Source organism: Sylvia atricapilla, chromosome 3 (genome assembly GCF_009819655.1).
Source record: "Sylvia atricapilla isolate bSylAtr1 chromosome 3, bSylAtr1.pri, whole genome shotgun sequence".
NCBI lineage: Eukaryota > Metazoa > Chordata > Aves > Passeriformes > Sylviidae > Sylvia > Sylvia atricapilla.
Genome location: NC_089142.1, coordinates 90,731,500 through 90,749,498, shown reverse-complemented (window position 1 = coordinate 90,749,498; position 17,999 = coordinate 90,731,500). Strand labels below are relative to the sequence as shown.

General features: G+C 42.4%; 1 protein-coding gene across 3 annotated transcripts in view; it reads right to left on the bottom strand.

Annotated features, from left to right (window-relative positions):
• The window catches only part of TRERF1 (transcriptional regulating factor 1), a 98,619-nt gene that overhangs the window by 3,491 nt on the left and 77,129 nt on the right, over nt 1-17,999 (bottom strand). For 2 of the 3 annotated variants that reach the window (XM_066316130.1, XM_066316131.1), the window contains exons 4-13: nt 15,190-16,817; nt 14,536-14,585; nt 13,656-13,806; nt 12,475-12,723; nt 8,715-9,081; nt 8,066-8,126; nt 7,185-7,324; nt 6,377-6,480; nt 5,061-5,136; nt 173-261 (exon numbers count right to left, since the gene is read on the bottom strand). In XM_066316130.1, the coding sequence (XP_066172227.1) occupies nt 173-261; nt 5,061-5,136; nt 6,377-6,480; nt 7,185-7,324; nt 8,066-8,126; nt 8,715-9,081; nt 12,475-12,723; nt 13,656-13,806; nt 14,536-14,585; nt 15,190-16,557 (2,655 nt within the window). In that variant the 5' untranslated portion in view covers nt 16,558-16,817. The remainder of the gene's footprint in view (nt 1-172; nt 262-5,060; nt 5,137-6,376; nt 6,481-7,184; nt 7,325-8,065; nt 8,127-8,714; nt 9,082-12,474; nt 12,724-13,655; nt 13,807-14,535; nt 14,586-15,189; nt 16,818-17,999) is intronic. The other variant, XM_066316132.1, reaches the window with a different exon arrangement.

Here is a 17,999-nt window from a genome sequence, read left to right as displayed (position 1 = left end):
ATGCACAGGTACACCCAAGGAATATACCACTCCTATCGGTGTTCTTGTAACCACTGCTGCCTCTATGCCTGCTGTCATCTAGTCTAGCACTGGAGGGAAAATGAAGAGCAACAGAATAGAGCAAAAGGAAAAAAAAACAACCCAGCGACTGACAGAACAGAAATAACCGTACCATTTTCTGTACAAATATGAAATCTTTGCTGTAGGTGGACAATGCCTCTTTGAACAGTCTCCTTTCTTGATGTGTCCATTTGTCAGAGCCTTAAAAAGAAAGTGAAATCATTATGAATGATAAAAACTCACCACCTTTACGTTGATCTGGAATGAGAACCGGGAAGTCCCAAGCACATGTGAGTGATTGCTGCTACCCAAATACAAGCGTGGCTGTGCTGACTCAGGGCTGAAGTCCATCTAACTAGTACTGGTTCTCCAGCAGTGGTGGCAGGAAGTTGCCTCAGAAACAGTAAGATCAGGGCAAGCAAATATAATGCCTCTCCCTAATTTTTCCTAACCTTTGACCATGTTTGGCACAGGGGATTTCCTGAGTCTGTTGCAATTTGCTTATTTAATAACTCCCCATGTAAGTGCTGAGCCACTCTTCCTTTCAATCAATTAAACTTCTTGTACCCAAAGCATCTTTTGCCAAGGAGTTTCACAGATCAGTGAACCCTCTGCAGGAAGTCACCTCCTTTTCTTTGTTTCCTGGCTCCCAGTAGCTTCACTGGATGACCCTTCATTCTTGAAGTGGAAGAGAAAGTGAACCCAACCTTGACCATCACCTCCATGCTATTCGGTGTACCCTTCCTATCACTCCCAAACATTACTGCTGTCCCCACTCTGAACCTTTACCAGTACTAAAACATTCCTATAAAGACAAGAAGACCAGAAAGGCACACAGAAGTCCACATAAAATCCAGACTTTCACAGTGGCATCGCCATGTTTTCTATCCTCATAACGCTTGATTATTTATTTAGCTGTTGTAAAATACAGCTGCTGCTTTCTTAGAACGAGCATTACAATCCCAAACTTTCATTCTGATTGAGAAGTATACCACCACAGAGCTCATAATTTCATATGTAAGGCTTGAATTGTTTATTCTCATGTATGCCACTTTACATTTGATGACACAGAAGTTCATACGTGCTTTTGTTCTCCTTCTGTAAGATCCTTTTGCAGCTCTTCACTTGCATGGTTTGGGAAAAGGCATTTAAACCCTCTCTGGCAGAGGTCACAAGCAGGTAGAGACTGTAGCAATGTGCAATATGCATTAAGTTGTTTTTTATCATTTAATGGAAGCTGTGTATAAAACTTCTGAATATTGTTATTCTGTGTTTGGTCCCCTGGCCTAACTGCCCATGAAAATATGAAATCAACATTTAAATTGAACTGAATTTATGCTTTGACTAATATTGAGAAACAGAAGGAGCACAGAATTGCTCTGATGCATCAAAGCAATGTTCTGTTTGTTAGGAGTGGGCAGCGTTACATACATTAAAGGAAGGATATGCAAGAAGTCATAAAGTGCATGCCTTTGAAATGACTTACACTATGAGAAGATTCTAGTTCTGTCTGAGAATTTCTGAAACATGTAAAACTTTTATGAAAAGAAATCCCAAATATTCCTGTCAGTGTTACTACTCTCCATAGAAATGCTTGCCTCTGCACCAGTTTGAATTAACTTTGGTCTTGGCACCACACAACGGTATTGAACTCTACAAGTTACTTTTGTCTACCAAAAAAATAGCAATGTTATTAACTGCAAATGTTTTGGTTTTCAGCATCAGCTCCCAGGCTTACAAGCTCAGAGCAGGTATCTCATCACTCCTTTATATGCTGAAAACTACAAAATTAACTTTTCTGCAACCTGTTTTCTGCAGGCTCTTCCAGTACTGGATATAAGCACAAATTAGTTACTTCTACAGAGATTTACACTTAAAGCTCTCTTAAGCATCAGAGAAAGGCACTGGCTTCAAGCCATGAGTTTTACTTACTCTGTTATCACCCAGAGATCTTTCTGCTGACACACTGCCTTTCCATCTTTTCCCACCCTGAACCACCATCATTCCCTTCTTACACGAGTTGTCAGTCATTTGCATTTACCCTCCCTTTGTGCAGGGGTTAATGCACTCATTCAGTCCAGGAGGCTACTCTATTATGCCAAAACATAACTTCAAAAAGCATGAAAACATCGGGAGAAATTTTCTTTTTTTCTAGTCATTCTGCTCTCCTGCCTCTACCCCACCCTCCGAAAAAGACAACACAATAAAAATAACATAGAATCACTTCCATGAACTAATTTTGTTGTACACCTATGGAGAATTTGGGCCTTGCATACTTTCCCCAATAGCTGTGGTATTAGCAGAGACCCTTATAAGATTATGCGGGTTAATTGGAAGTAACCTAATTAATAGAATAAATCCTGTGTAGGAAAAGAAACAGAAGAAAAGCTGTTTTTAACTCTGGTTGCTGGGAAACCACTTTTGCTCTTGTTAGCTTGAGGGAGATATAGAGAACGTGCATAGAGAGAGATCTGCAATGCAGCAAAAAGAATTTGGGGCTTTAGAATACGGATCAAATGTTAAAGCTGATCTTTATGTTTAGATATTGATTCCACATTTTGTTTCACCTGCCATACTGGTTTTGCACTGACTAACTGACATGAAGTATGTCCTACTCATTTGTGTGCTTTGGGCCCAACTTGTGGGTTTCAAGGGGGCTCCGTGTATACCCAGGGAGCCCCGTGGAGAGGTAGCTGAAATCCACTACATACAACATATGCTGGGTCTGACCCACAATCCTGTCACAGCACATACAAGAAGCTTCCAGAATGCCTGAAATGCCCTATGTCAGAGACCATCTCTCCTGCACATCTCACTGCAGAACTTCAGACCTGAGAAACTCCACTGTTCAAAGGAGAACAATTCAAGTGTTTGCAACTGTGTCCCTCTTGTATTAGGTAGGTGCTCTCTCTCTTCCTAAAACAATACCCTGACAGATGGCAAAGTCTTAGGACAGAGATTAGGGTGTTCTCTTCCAGGGAGCTCTGGGTCAGTATGTCCAGCCAGCTCTCTTGGCACACAACAGAAAATCTTCAAGTTTTACAAGTGGCTTCCCTTCAAAAGCTAACAAGTTTCAAAGGTGAGCTATTTGCCTGTGCCATCATTCAAAGGCAATGCTAAGGATGAGTCTGGATATCTGTTGTTCGTGGTACTCTAACGAGTTAATTCTCATGAGTAAGTGGCATGCTCTGTTTCAGTGTATTCCACCTTCAAATGTGGCAAGCCTGGGAACCATGATTTCTGAGTATGGAGCAGAAAACATGAAGTTATCCCAAAATGATGCCACTTGAAGTCATATTAAAGCTATTCATGCACTAGATTGTGAAAAATTCTCATATGCCTCAAGTGGCTGATTATCAATCAGAAATAAACTGTTATTCAAGAGCTGCTGCACAGTGCTAGAGCAATGCTGTCAATATTAAGTTGCAATTACATGTTGCATGCTAGACCATTAGCAAGTAGTGCTTTGTCTTGTTATTTTATGGCACTTAAATCAAGACTGGTGAGATTTTATTTCATGCTGTGATAAGCACAATCAAACTTTCTTTCCTGCTTAAGAAATAGGGATTCAAAGGTGTCCACAGGTCTCAGTGCTAGTTACCAAGGATTAGCATCATCTTATGTGAAATGAAGCAAAACAGTCTCTTGGCTCCTCCCTGAATCCCAATGAATTCTTTCTGAAACTACTGTGAAGTTGCTTTGGTCAAGACTGTTCCTCCTCTGCCACACAGGCAGCAATTTCTTATCTGCTCTGCTACTTAGATGAAGAGGCTGTGGGGTATCTCCTCATCTTCCTGCTCTCATGCCCTTGAACTGTCTCACACATATGATTTAGTGTCATCTCTTCAGGCAAAAGACCCTGATCAAAGTTCCTGGCTGATGTCCTCCTTCTCCATCCATTCCCATGTCCACCCTTTTGGAATGCAACAGAACTGCTATCACAGGCACCAAGCACCTCCCTCAGACAAAACTGAAAACCTGACGTTCACATTTATTCTCTGTCATTATCAGCTGCCATCAAACATGTTTCTGTTCTTGTTCTCAGGCCAAGGGGTTAACGAATTGCTTTACAAAGACTTTGTGTTGCTTGGAAGTCTTTCCAGTGGGCTGCTACAGCCAGGAAGTAGGCTGCTTCTACACTTACCTTGCACAGAGACTGTAACTGAAATGGGTACGTGACCTTGGACACTGTGATTGACCACCAGAAGACTCTTGGCTCATTTCCTATTGAGCCTGAACTGGAGATGAAGTTCAAACTGTCTTATGTAAAAAAACTTGTTTTGTGTCTCAGCAGTTGTCAGCCACTACAAAGCATTAAGCAATAGCATGGGGGGCTGCAGAGGAGAGACATTTCCCATCTCTGCTCAGGTGACACACCTGAGTCCAGGGACTTAACACCACATTTGTATTTCACTTCTGTTTCACACCACAATGCAGCTCTTGCTGTGTTTTATGAAACAAGTCATCAACCCAGACTTTTTTTTTTTTTAACTAGATTCCCACACAGAGGCTCTGTAAGCAGCACTAGGATGCTAGTAAGAGTTACAGCACTGCCTCTTTGGAATGGTGCTCGTGATTATCATATTCATTTATTGTGCACCATCAACTCAGAAGAAGCAGGCAGGATGGCAGATTATGTACAGAAAATTAAGACATTAGTGATACTAAATTATAAATTACAAATAGAAGCAGTTTTAAAAGGAAATGAAATTGTTAAATTTCAGTTTAACACAGAAAAATAATCACTCAAGGCACTTAAATCCATAGAATCCTACACAGCAACATGGATCCAAAGCTTCTGTACATTTGTCAGTCACGTATGAAACTGCTAAACTCGCAACAAACAGCTCTGGGAGTACCCTTGGCACTGTCCATATCATCTCTATTAAATGCTGCCATCCCTGCAGCAGACAGCAGAGTGTGCAACGTGATCCCATGCTCCAGCCTGGAACGCCAGGCTTGGACTGTGTAACAGATAGAAAGATCACAAGGAAACCTACCAGCATAGTGGTAATTTGCCAAAGGATGACACTTCAGTCTCACTGGCTTTCTCAACAGCAGCTTTTCAAGAGCAACCTAAATGAAAGAGCAGGAAAAAACGGAATTAGAAAAAGCAATCAGCTGTAGCATAAAACTGCATTTAGAAGACTATTTGGTATGAGGATATGAATTAATTTTCTCTTCTTTCTCTTTTCTGTCATATAAAATCACATCAAATTACTTCAAGGCCCTTTAACACTGTACCTCACAGAAGAGCACCTAATGTGCACCTATCTTGCCTTAATGAACAGAAATGTGACTATTACTTAGCAACTTCCAGCTCTTTCCCTCCCTTCTGCTTGCCACAAACAAATACATTTATAGTGTTTGACTTGATAGTGTTAATTAATACTATTTATATATAATATATTTAAGGGTTGGTTTGACAGCATACGTATATTTATAGCATAAAATATTTTATAGTATAAAATATTTTAGAATATCTGTTTAGGTCAATATCTGTCAAGAATGACTGCAAGTATAGCTAACAGTCCTTCAGACCAGGAAAACAGAGGATTTATGGATCCCTCAATTTTTTCCCCTGAAAATGCAGACTCTCTGTAAAGCAAATTCCATATCCTGACACATTCCACATTCCCCTCAGATACCGCTAACAGAGCCTAAGGAAACTGGGACACAAGCTAAAACCCACTGTATTAGCCAATCCAGTGAGACTCATTCCAGCCCCATGTTTTGTTGCATTTGGTTTTATATTGGCTTTCCAGGAACTGGTGCAAGGGGCCTTGCCTTTCCCTAACACTGGGCAAAATGGATGTTTTGCCTTAGTTAATAACATTCCCATCACTAAACTAATGCAAATATTTGAAATGCATTATTTATATAAGAACTGTGTGCAATTACCTCACAGTTCTGAACAAATAAGTAGATGTGATTGCTGCTCAAAAAAAAAAAAAAAAGGTTTTTTTTATAAGGGCTAGAGGAGGACTAAGCTCTCTGTGACCAAATATAAAGCCTGTGAAATATCAGGGCTGGAGCAAGCACTGGGAGACATTCAAAGCCCCAAGGCTATAAACTAAGTAATCTTATCTATATGAAATATACAGTAAGCCTTCAGAGAGGCACTGCTTTGAAATTTAAATTTATTAGAGAATAAAGGGAAAAGTCATTCCCCAAAAATGTTACAGGATGTTTAAAGCATCATTTCAAATCAATCAGAAATCTTTTTTATATAACCATATCTAAATCCATTTAATAAAGCATGCTAATTTATCTGCAGAAGAGGATCATATCTCCCCTTTCAGCTTTTTTATCTTACCATAATATCTCCTTTTGCTTCAAAGAGAGAGTGCAAAGCGTATTCTGAGTTAGTTCCTCCACCAGGTAACACACTGGAACAGCTCATATTTAAAAGGTCTTCCACTGTCAGAAACAAGTCAACATTTTACTGCTAATACAGTACCCTGTCAGTGAAACATCTAAGGAGCCAAGGATCCTGTAATGCCCCTCAAAGACTACATAGTTCAGGGCAGCAGATTCTTCCACACGTTTTCTCCTCAGCATTTCATGTCCTTGTTTTAGGATCACTGAGGAGAGGATGTAACAGAGCACATCCTTGGGATGGGACAGGCTATTCCAGAGCCAGAGATCTGCCTGTGAGGCAATGACCAGCACACACCAGTGAAGTTGCTGTGCCAAGAAGGCTCCAGCCAGGGTGGCGAAACAGAATTAACCATATTAGAAGCAGGGAAAAAATCTCCTCAGGACTGGTTGAACCCACCAAGACTGCACATCTCCTTTCAACTATGGTCACAGGACAGGCCCAGGATCCATCAGCTGCCTCTCAGCTGTGACCTCTGCCTTTACTAGTTCAGTACCCAACTTCCCAACAATGACCTTTCCCACTTAGCTGCCAGAAAACAGATCATCCAGACTTCCCTTTAAATGCCACTTTACAATGCTGTTGCTCTGAACCTGTACCATGTAGCTCTAGTCTCTTGCTCTGCACTCTCAGCAATTAATATTCTCTTGAACATTTTGTTCAGTACAGACACGAGAAATCAATGCATATTTCTTCAACAGGCACAGGCTGACGTAGGAACTTCTAAAATGGCAAGCCATTATACCTCTTTGTTGGAAGACTTTGTTCTCCAGTTCTGGCCATGGTTTCCAAACCAAAGTAGCCTTGTGCACATCTTTCTCCATTAGCAATCTGTCCTGCAGCTCAGGAATGTCAGCCTGGAACCTGGACCCAATATTGATTCGCCTATAAAGAGGAATAAATAAATAAGTATGCAACTAAACAATGTGTAGAAAAAACAAAAGTCAGATTAGCGTTCACTTTATTTCCAACAAAACTTTTATTGCACTGAAGTGGCAGGAAATTGTGTCAGATTGCTTTATGCAGTGCTTTACTCCCAGTGGGATAAGTATTTTGAATACTAGAGAGAAGTGATCTCTTGGGGAAAAACAAAAATTTCAATATGCAATTTAAGCCATACTGAGACATCGTACCTTAGGGACAACCCAAGCTAGTTTATATGCATGACTAGCAAAGAGGCTAGACATCAGAAACAGCAAATTTCCGTTCCACAGAGAATGGTACTCTTCAGCAGAGAGCAAAAAGAGCCATTACTGCTGAGGGACAAACCTTTTTGCACTTTGCCCTGGGGAACCTACCAGGTAACACCACCACTCCAAAGCTCCACTCTTTTTATATATATATATATATATACACACACACAAAAGCAAGAGTACTGGATTGGCATGTTTTCCTCACAGCACTCTTCCCAGCCATCACTAACTTTGAGCCATGACACCTAAATCTTCCACAGCCACTTTGCTCCAAATGTCCTCAGCCACCATCCACAGAAACATTAAATGCATCCAGCCCAACATGATTTCAGGCAGCTGAATACTTCCTGCCTGGTTCATAACACTTCAGGCCACAGGCTCTAGGCTGGAGCTAATCTATAAAAGCGGTGACAAAAAATATTATTTTTCTTACGGTTCAACAGTCTGTTCTCCAGGCCCAGGCGTCACTGGAATGACACTTCCATCAATACTATCTGAAACAGAGATTGGAATTTGAGTATTGCTGTTTTGCTGCTGCTGACCCTCCCAGGCTGCACTGCCACCTCCCTACTAACACCTGCACTGCCACCTCTCTACTAACATTACTCCAATCTATGATGCAAAAATGATCCTTTATCGATATCTAGAAACAGTCTAAATTTTATACATAATAGAAATGTCTGAACTTGCAGAGGTTTCTACTACCCTGATTCTGAGTGATTATACACCTTTTCTTGTGAAGTCTTGAACAACAAATACTTAATATGAACCCCATGTCTCAAACTAGGTCTTTTCCTTCCACTTCAGAAGGCCCAGATATAATGAGAGGTAAGGTGGTCCTTTCTTGGGGCAGACCACATGGAATGATCACAGCCTTACTGGCAGATTAGGCTCCTCTTATTCCCTTTATGCCTTAACTTTGCAAAATCCAAGGCAAAACTGCCACTAAAATGGACTTTTCCTGTGAAGCTGCAGAACTGGCCATGCATGGGAGCACACAGAAAGCCTATCAACATGCTGACATGAGAAGAGAGGACAGTGGTCTCTCCTTTGTACTGCTGCTCTGTAAATGCAATACTTACTAGACCGACACAGGAGCACCCGTGGTGTGGGTGTCAGTGGAGTAAGTGGCAGCTGAGTGTGTGATGTGCTGTGGGAGGTGAGAACACTGCTGAAGAGACCAGAGCCTTGCCGGACGGGGCTGAGCATGGGTGGCGGAGTGTAGGGGGGCAGCTCGTGCGTTCGGTCCAGCAGGTGATCGCCCAGAACACGGGGAGAGCGAAGCTGACTCTGGTACAGAGTGGCACCGGAGTGGGACATGCTGAGGTTGAATGAAGGAGGAGGTATGAAGAGAGGTTCGGGTCTGTGCCGATACTTCTTCTTGTCCTGCAATGGTTTGAAGTTTTCTTCCAATTTTACAGCACTTGGATGAGGTTTTTTGCTAGTTTCCTAAATGAAAATACAGAGAATCTTATCATTCAGACTTAACTGTGGTTTGCACACAATGCTGTACAGCTTTGGGCAATGGCCACAGAAAAGCTGTTACCACCAGGCAGTTATTCAGGTACCCCTGTAATAACCTTGGCCAGCAGAGTATCTGGCACTACACAGAAACCTCGGGGAGTAAGTTAAAACCAGGACAAATTACCCTTCACCTCCAGCAGCAAGCCATCTGAGTCAAGGTAGGGCTGAGCCATAGAGGCAGACATGGAGAGGCTGCTGTCAGCTTTTGAAAGTGCAGGGAACTGCTCTCCCAGACCATGAGTCTCCCACACCCTTCTTCATCACTACCCAGGCACTCTGGGCACTTCTGTTTGCGCTGATCATGCACACAGGGAGGAACTTCCATTACCCAGTCACAATTTACTAGAAACTTTATATGAGAGGTTTTCTAATACATTTGTTTAGTGAGACCAGAAAGGACACATGAGCTCCGTTAAATTACTGCAGTACTCAGCAGCAGGAAAGGAAGAAAAATGTAATAAATTCAAATTCTTTGCCTCTTATCACTACATTCCCATCAGCTTGATTACAGTCCAGCTGCAACAAATCTTGAACTTAACTCTCTCCTCTTTCCTTGGAGAAAAAAGGGTAGTAGATGACCACTTGGGAAATTCACACACTATTAACATGCCCAGACTTCTAGAATTTGAATGTTAAAAATAATTTAATAACAAAGCCCTAGAGTATACAGAAGCAGAAGGCACAGAACATATGCAAACCTGGAATCTGGATTTCTTGGAGGAGTGGGGATAAGGTAGGAAAAAACAGGTCCTCAGGCTGTGCTTTAAGAACACACAGAAGCTGGTAGATGTACACAATATTATTAAATGTACTGCCTTTAGATACTTAGGCTGTAGGTCATCTTTAGAATAACTTTGAGAAGCAGAAGAAAATTTTGACAGCGTTACTCCAGAATGTCTGCATCATCTGGTAAATTCTACTACTACATAAAGCAAATTACTACAGTGTATGTTTAGACAACATACATCTTTACACCATGGGTGGTTCTTGAGAGTCACATTCACCCAATAAAAATCATGTTAAACAAGCATTAGCACTGTCACCCTTTATCCCTTATGTTAATAAGTTCCAGCTTGAGGAAATGTTTTTGATTACAGAGGTCCTGTCCTCTTTGTTAGATCATGGCTGCATCCTCTCCAACAGCTGTTGACATTTTTTTCTCTGTTAAAAAAAATTAGTTTTGGAATAGTTTTGCTTCTGCAGGGAAGAAATTACAGCTTTGCAGAGGATATTTGGAACAGTGAAAGTTACCTGTAATGACAGGTAAAGTCTATCAAGATGGTGAACATTTAGTGTTCATAAAGGAGAAAGCGGGAAAAAACCCAAAACTCGAGGAAAAAAATCCAAACAATGCAAAACCTAAAAAAAGTCCCAGACAGAAGGCCAGATCCAAGTTTTTGATTAAGGGCTCATTTTGTTCTGCTCTCCGAGGCTGAAAGAGCTGGTACTCCTTTCTCACAAGTCTAAAGCAAATCGACACATCTTAGAAATCCTGAACACCTCCACCTCCTACACTGATTCACCTAGAGCATACCTGTGCCAACACTGCTTTCAAAAAAGGTCACACTGAGCAGTAAAGGAGATAGTGGAGTCCATGGGCTCTGAGTGCAGAACCACCCCTGAAGAACCACCCTACTTCTCTGAAGTTCTAGTAACTGATTCCCATTACCCAAGACAGAATGCATACTTCTGGGCCCTGCTGCTGCACATTGATATCTGGACAGATCCTGATGGATGTCACTTGACTGCTAGCCTCAGCTCACCGTCCTTGTAGCATTGCTAAATGTTTAGTTCCTTTTTGCTGTTTCATTTTACTGATTCCATGAATTTTGTGGGAGTTTTTCTGGAAAGCTCAAAGCACAGTATAAATGAATGCAACACAGCTTTGGTTCTTTGGTATTAAAAAAAATTCCTCTCCAATGGCACAATCTCTTTACAAAAGAGGAGGAAACCGTGGATCTGTTGATCTTTTAATGTTTCCAGTGCTACTGCTTATATAAAAGATAGTGTCCAGAGAGGGAACTGCGTGAGTTTGGTTTGCTTGGGCAATAACAAAGACCACAAGCTAAGTTTGAGGGAATGAATGTGCATTTCACCAAACACTGGCAGATTTAATCACAGTCACTTTATATACGTTGCAGAAATACACAAGCCCAAGCCACCTACTCTAGTGTCTCTAGAGAAGATCTCCCACTCAGAGCTTGAGGATTCAGAAAAGACTGTCCCTATTCTTTAGAGGAACTAGAAATAGAAATGAAAATTTCTACTGCTGGGTTACTAAGTATTGTGAAATGACGGCTTTCACAGTAAAGTGGAAGTTCATATGTAAAGCCTCTGTCTTAAAGGAAGAGAGGAAAGATTTCACATATACATGTATATATTATATATATTTAAAATTAGTGGGAATGAGGAGTGACTACTGTAAGGAGTCACCCATGCTGGTGTAATGCTGATTCCTCATTTGCCCATCAGTCTCACATGGAGAAGGTAAGGAAAATCAAAAATATCGCAAGGACATTTCTCTGCATTGTACAGATGATACCATACAGTACTTATACTCCCCAGCAATCCCTTATCATGGCGTAGTCTGCCAAAATGGATTTGAAGGAACGAGCAGAATCCATTTCTACACCAGAACATGAAATAAATATTGCTTGCTCCAGGACTTCTTCAGGAAAATAATAATGAGCGTTCTCGTGTCTCATTCAAGCACGCATCAATTCCTTGTGCTGCCTGACCATTTCAGTTTTATAAGCAAAATGAAAGCATTAAGCAGAGCTATTTTTCCTGTATCAGAAATCCCAGTGATTAACCCTTGGAGCTGATGCAGGCAGGGAGAAAGGGAAAAATTACTTCACTGCAAAACTCTGAGTTTCGTATTGCTTAGAGCACACACTCTAAGCACTGCACTCTCTTTGGCTGAAATGAGAAGCACATATATCTGACTTCAGAAAACAGGAAGAAATAAAACTGCCGATTTTAAGCAATAACGTAACAATGAAGCAGCCTGAAAAGGAAAAAACAAAACCAGTAAAAAGAGAGTAAATCCCTTTGTTCTAGTGGGAGGAAAGAATATCACATTCCAATTTCAAATTATTTGTTTTCAACTGAGATCTTGATTCCTCAGCAAAGGAAAACTAATATTTTCAAATCATTAAGGAAGAAATACTCTGATGGTATGGGACTTTTTTAATTATTAGGAATCATAAAGATTCCAGAAAATATTCTAAAATACAGACGTTTTAGAAAGTAGCAGCACTACAAGCAAAGGGATTTAATAAGCACAGGACAGTTAGTGGCAAGAAACACAGCACTCACAGAGGATGAGCAGGGGTTGGCCACTTTTGGACTGCACGGTGGAGAGTAAGTCATCTTCACGAGAACGGGCATCTCATCATCTGACACAGAGTTGGCAGGCTTGTCTGTGACTGTGGCAGTGCTGGCAGAGGGCTGCGTGCTGGGCTCAGGTGACAGAAGCTTTACAGGGACAGACACTGGCATGACGATGGGCGCGAGGCCATCCACCTCTTTAGGCAGCGGCTGCTGTGGTGGTTTCTCTCCTTCATCCTGCACAGACAATTAAAGGCTTTCAGCCCGAGTGAGGGAGCGCTGCTTTGGGATTGATGCACTACACAATGTGTGCACCGTGGCTGAAAAGAAGTGGCCAGGGTTACAAAACACACAACAGTGTTCCTTCCTGGGACTCTTGCTTTGCCTCAAATGGAGTTGGCAGGCTACTTGTGACTCCTGCTCAGGGTTCAGTCTTGGTGATAAATAATCACCTGAAGCATCTTTACAAGGTTAACTTGCAGGAGGGGAGACAAACATGTCTCTTTTTATCATTACAGACACAGAATTCTCCATCACCCAACTAAAAACAAAGGCACAAACTGTGGAACTCAGGTAGCTCTTTGCCTTCCTATGGTATTCCCTGTTAGGAAAGAATTTCCAAATTGTCAGGATAAAGACTGACTGACAGGGCAAGTTATTTTTATTCAGAACAACTCAAACACATTCTTGGTTTGGTATTTGTTGATACCTATACAACTAAAACACTTTGGAAGAAAGCTGTCAAAGATTCAACAATTCTGCTCTTCCAGTTAAAGCCTGGGAAAGCTTCCAATAAATATTCCTTAGTCATCCAAGTAGTTCAAATGAAAATAAGGAAGAGTTGATATTCCTGGTATTTCTAATATAATAAACAAACATTAGGAGGAAAAAAATTAGACACTCCTGACATGACTTGGTAGGGTGTCCTGTAACGTGCAGAGAAACAGAGGACAAACACTGATCTGTCCTCCACCACTGCCTCTGTCCTCAAAACAAGACTTCTGGCCTACAAACTAACAGAACTATGTGCATTTTCACTTCCATGGGGTATGACATAACAAAACAGTGCTGAGAAGAACAAGTTTTGACAGCAAAGCAAAGCATGGCAAAGCAAGCAAACATCAACACAAAAGGACTGTGCCAAATACTGAAGTCAAATGGATTGCTACCTGTTTGAAGTTAGGAGATGCTCTTACTCCTCCGTGTGACCTCATGTGACCATTTAGAGCAGGCAAACTCTTAAATTCCTTCAAGCATATTGAACACATTAGCTTGTTCTTCGCATCAGCTCTCTCAGGAAGTGTTTCTCTGTTTTGGCCACTATTTTTATTTTCATTTTTTTAAAGCATGGAACAGAAGAAAAAACATTAGTTTGGCATGTTCCCTTTGTTGCAGAAGGAGCTTTTTTAATCAAGGAAGTTAATAAATTTTACAGCTAGATGGTAATGATATACAAGTAAGCACGTGGTGACTGCTGTGGAATATGTGGCCAATAACCTAGATCAGCTGCTCCCAAAATGGGGAAAATGGAAGTTTTGAGCAGGACATGCTCATCAATACAGAACACCTGAGATCTGTGAGCTCTACCATGACAGATCTGCATTTCCCCACTTGTGAAAACAATTAACAAATACTTGGACACAATGCCTCTAATTTATGGTAGGCAACCCCTCTGATGGACACCTTGGCCCTTCAGAGGTGAGACCTTAAGAAATAAACAGAAGATCTCTGATGCCAAAGATAAAAATCCAGACCACACAGCATCCCTTTTCTTGTAAATGCAACACTGGAGCCCCTCTGATTTTGGTTTTTATTTGGTTCCCTTCCTTTTCTTTTTTTAATATAAAGAAAGCATTAATTTGAGTCTATTGCTATGGGGGGATGCTGGAAATCATACAAACTTAAAATCACAAAGCATAGAGCAAAAGGTGTTTCTAGAAGAGCAACAATTATTATGCACCCAGACTGTATGTTTTTCCCCCTGTATACAGATCTCCTTTGCATTACTCATATTTAATTAGAAAGACAAAAATAATCTTTTTAAAATACCTTTGTTCTGGGGACAGTGGCTGCAGTCTGCCATCTGACAGTTGCACCGGCTATCAAAACAGGAGAACGGAAAAGAGGGGAAAAAGTTGAGAAAATAATTTTTCAGGAAATATTGTGTAAATTAAGGTCCTCACAGCTTTGAGTCTGCATTTTGCATACAATTTTACTACAATTAAAAGCCTCTGAGTTGAGAGCCAGACTTCAAATCTGCCCCTGTGAGCACTGCTAGTTCAAGTTTTCTTCACTCACCTGCTGTTTGAAGCCTTTGCTTTGACCCAGAAGCACTGCATTTGGAAACTGAGTTAACTAACTGCTCCTGAAAAACTGAGCCTGCAGTGTTGAAAAATTACCAAGAAGGCTTGGTTGTAACTGGGTCTCTCCTTCCCAGAAACTGAGGCAGAACTTCCCAAAGCCTCTCACAAGGAAAGCAGCAGTCTTGCAGCAGCAGTTCTGTGCTGCTGCCAGCCTGGCCCAAAGCCAACCCAGAGCTGTAGACAAAAGTCTGGTAATGAAGTTTCCCAACAGTTCCCCATCCCAGAGATGCCCACAGCTCACATCCCCGCCTTCTGCCTCTGTGGAAACTGCTTAGTTTCCACACTTTGCTACTCTTCTGCAAACAAATCTGGCTGGGCATGGATCTAAAATACCACCTACCTGAGACCACGTGGTGCTAGGAGAGTCTTGCTGAGAGCTTTTGTTGTTCAGATGAACTCCCGAGGGCGGCAAAAGAGTTCGGTGAGGGGCAGCATTACCAACAGAATTGATCTCCTGCCGTGCGGGGTCGTCGGCGGTCTCTGGTGGAGTGAGGCCAATGTGAGAGTTCAGGGATGGCACTCTGCTCTCACTCAGGTATTGCTTCTGCTGATCTTGCTGCTGCAGCAGACTCTGGGGGTACAAGTGCCTGTACTGTTCGTGGGGATCTTGGAAGCAATACTGAGGCACTGCTCCCAACTGGATAAGCTGCACAGGATGACTGGGATCCTGAGAGTACTGGTGTGGTTCATGCATAGTCTTTGGATCGGGTTCCCTGTGATACGGAGGAAGTGGCAATTGCATCTGCTGCTGCTGCTGCTGCAACTGCTGCATGACAGGTTGTGTTTGGTAATACTGAGCGAGCTGCACCGGACACTGCCGCTGCTGCCGAGCTGGCTGCTGCTGCTGGATCTCCTGGATGGAGAGCCGCTGGTGTCCCTGCTGGGGCTGAGCGTAGTACTGAGGCTGCTGCAAGTGCTGCATCTGTTGTGGTAGGAGCTGCTGGGACTGCATTTGTGGAACGTGCGCCTGTCCCTGCTGGAACGCAGAATGCATCTGCATCTGTGATAAGTGCTGCTGGTAGTCGTAGTACAACTGTTGGTGCTGCATGACTTGCATTTGTTGCTTTTGCTGTGTGCTTGCAAAACTCTGGTGTGTTTGCTGTGGCACTGGTTGGTATCTTTGTACGGTGGAAGTTACGGGCTGTTGCTCAACAGGCGGCTTCTGGGAGAGCAGCTGCCTGAGAGCACTGTCACTGGAATTATCCACCATTGAAGACTCGGTGTGCAGAACCTGAGCCATGTTGTTGACTTGAATTCTCAGATTTTGGTTAGCAAATACTTGTGTAAAGGAGTCCAATTTGTGCAGGACCCCACTGGTAATTTTTTGCGATCGGTTTTCACTGGGTTGAGGGTAAGGATATTGGTATCCATCATGGGATTCCCCCTGCCCGAGGGGGCTCCACATTGCGCTTTGATTATTGAAACTGTTCCTCGCTGGGACATGGTTTCCTGAGCCAGAATGTGTCCAACTGGTTTGTCTAGATGCATCCATCGACCCAAGACTTTTTGAACCTACAGGCAAAGCTATACTGTCCCTTGAATCTTGGGGAAATGGAGGGGAGAGGGGAGACGCCTGGGGAGCATCCATAACAGATGTCCCATAGCTATGATTTAGAGATGGAAGGGAGTTCATTTGGTGTTGTTCGTAGTACAAGTTCTCATTGTTGTTGGCAGTATGATTAGTTTTATACAATTGCTGGTCCCCCATTTTTGGTCACTTCTGTTCCAAACTTACAGGCACACAAACCATTGAAATCTCTATGAACCCTGAGATAGCTGAGTGAGGGGAAGGGAGGGGAGAAGAAGCTAGAATTACTTATAATTCCATGTCCATGTGCATCACAAGGACTAAAATTTCATCCAGTCAGTCAGTAACTCCAATCACAGACTTGATGTTGTTTCACATCTTCAGTAAATAGACCACAGCACAAATCCTACACAGATCAGTAAATTCAGTGTGCCAAGCACCTGCAGAGTAAGAGAAAGACAAGGTAAGTGTTGGCTCTTTCCATAAACTGTTACTGTTACTGCCTCAAAGGAAACTGTAAAATCTTCTAGTTTGAAATCCATAATCAGATGCAAAATTGTAGCAGCTGGGCTATTTCAGAGCAGTTAGATTACTTCATCTCATCCTATTATCCTGCCTCTCCTCTAGCACTCCGATAAAATCATTCTGCCAAACCAATAAAAGCTTATTCTTCAAAACTGTGTTTTCCCCTGAAGTATATAAACACTCAAGCAGTTTTAGTCGGCCATATACTGTGCTCTCATGACTAGTTTTAGTCAGACAGTTGACTATCAAGCCAAGTCATAGATGCACAAAAACACAGAATGGTTTGGGTTGAAAGGGACCTCTGCAGATCATTTCTTCAATCCCCTTCTAAAGCAGGTTCACCTGTGCACATCTCCAGAGAAGGAGACCCCACAGCCTCCCTGTGCAGCCTGTTCCAGTGCTCTGACACCCTCAAAGTAAGGATGGATGGATCATATCTATATGGAACTTCCTGTTTCAGTTTGTGCCCATTGCCCCTTGTTCTGTTGCTGGGCACCACTGAAAAGAGCCTGGTTCCATCCTTTTGACACCTGCCCTTAAGATATATCTATGCATTGATAAAACCCTGTTTGCTCTTCTCCTGGCTAAACAGCCTCCTCTCGTAAGAGATGCTCCAGTTCCCTTATCATCTCCACAACCCTCCACTAAACTCTTTCCAGTAGTTCCTTGCCTTTATTGAACTAGAGAGCCCAGAACTGGACACAGCACTCCAGATGAGGCCCCACTAGGGCAAAATAGAGGCAGGATCATCTCTCTTGACCTGCTGGCAATGCTTCTCATGCTCCTCTGGATACCTTTGGCCTCCTTGGCCATAAGGGTGCTGCTGGCTCATGGACAGCATGTTGTCCATCAGGATTCCCAGGTCCTTCTCCACAGAGCTGCTTCCCAGCAGCTGAGCCCCCTGTATTGGTTTAGGGGGTTATTCTTCCACAGGTGCAGGACCCTGCACCTGCCTTCATGGAACTTCATTAAGATCCTCTCCACCCAACTCTCCAGCCTGTCCAGCTCTTGCTGAATAGCTACACAGGCTTCTGGCAAATCAGACACTCCTCCTAGTTCTGTATCAGCAACAAACTTGCTGAGATTACATTCTGTCC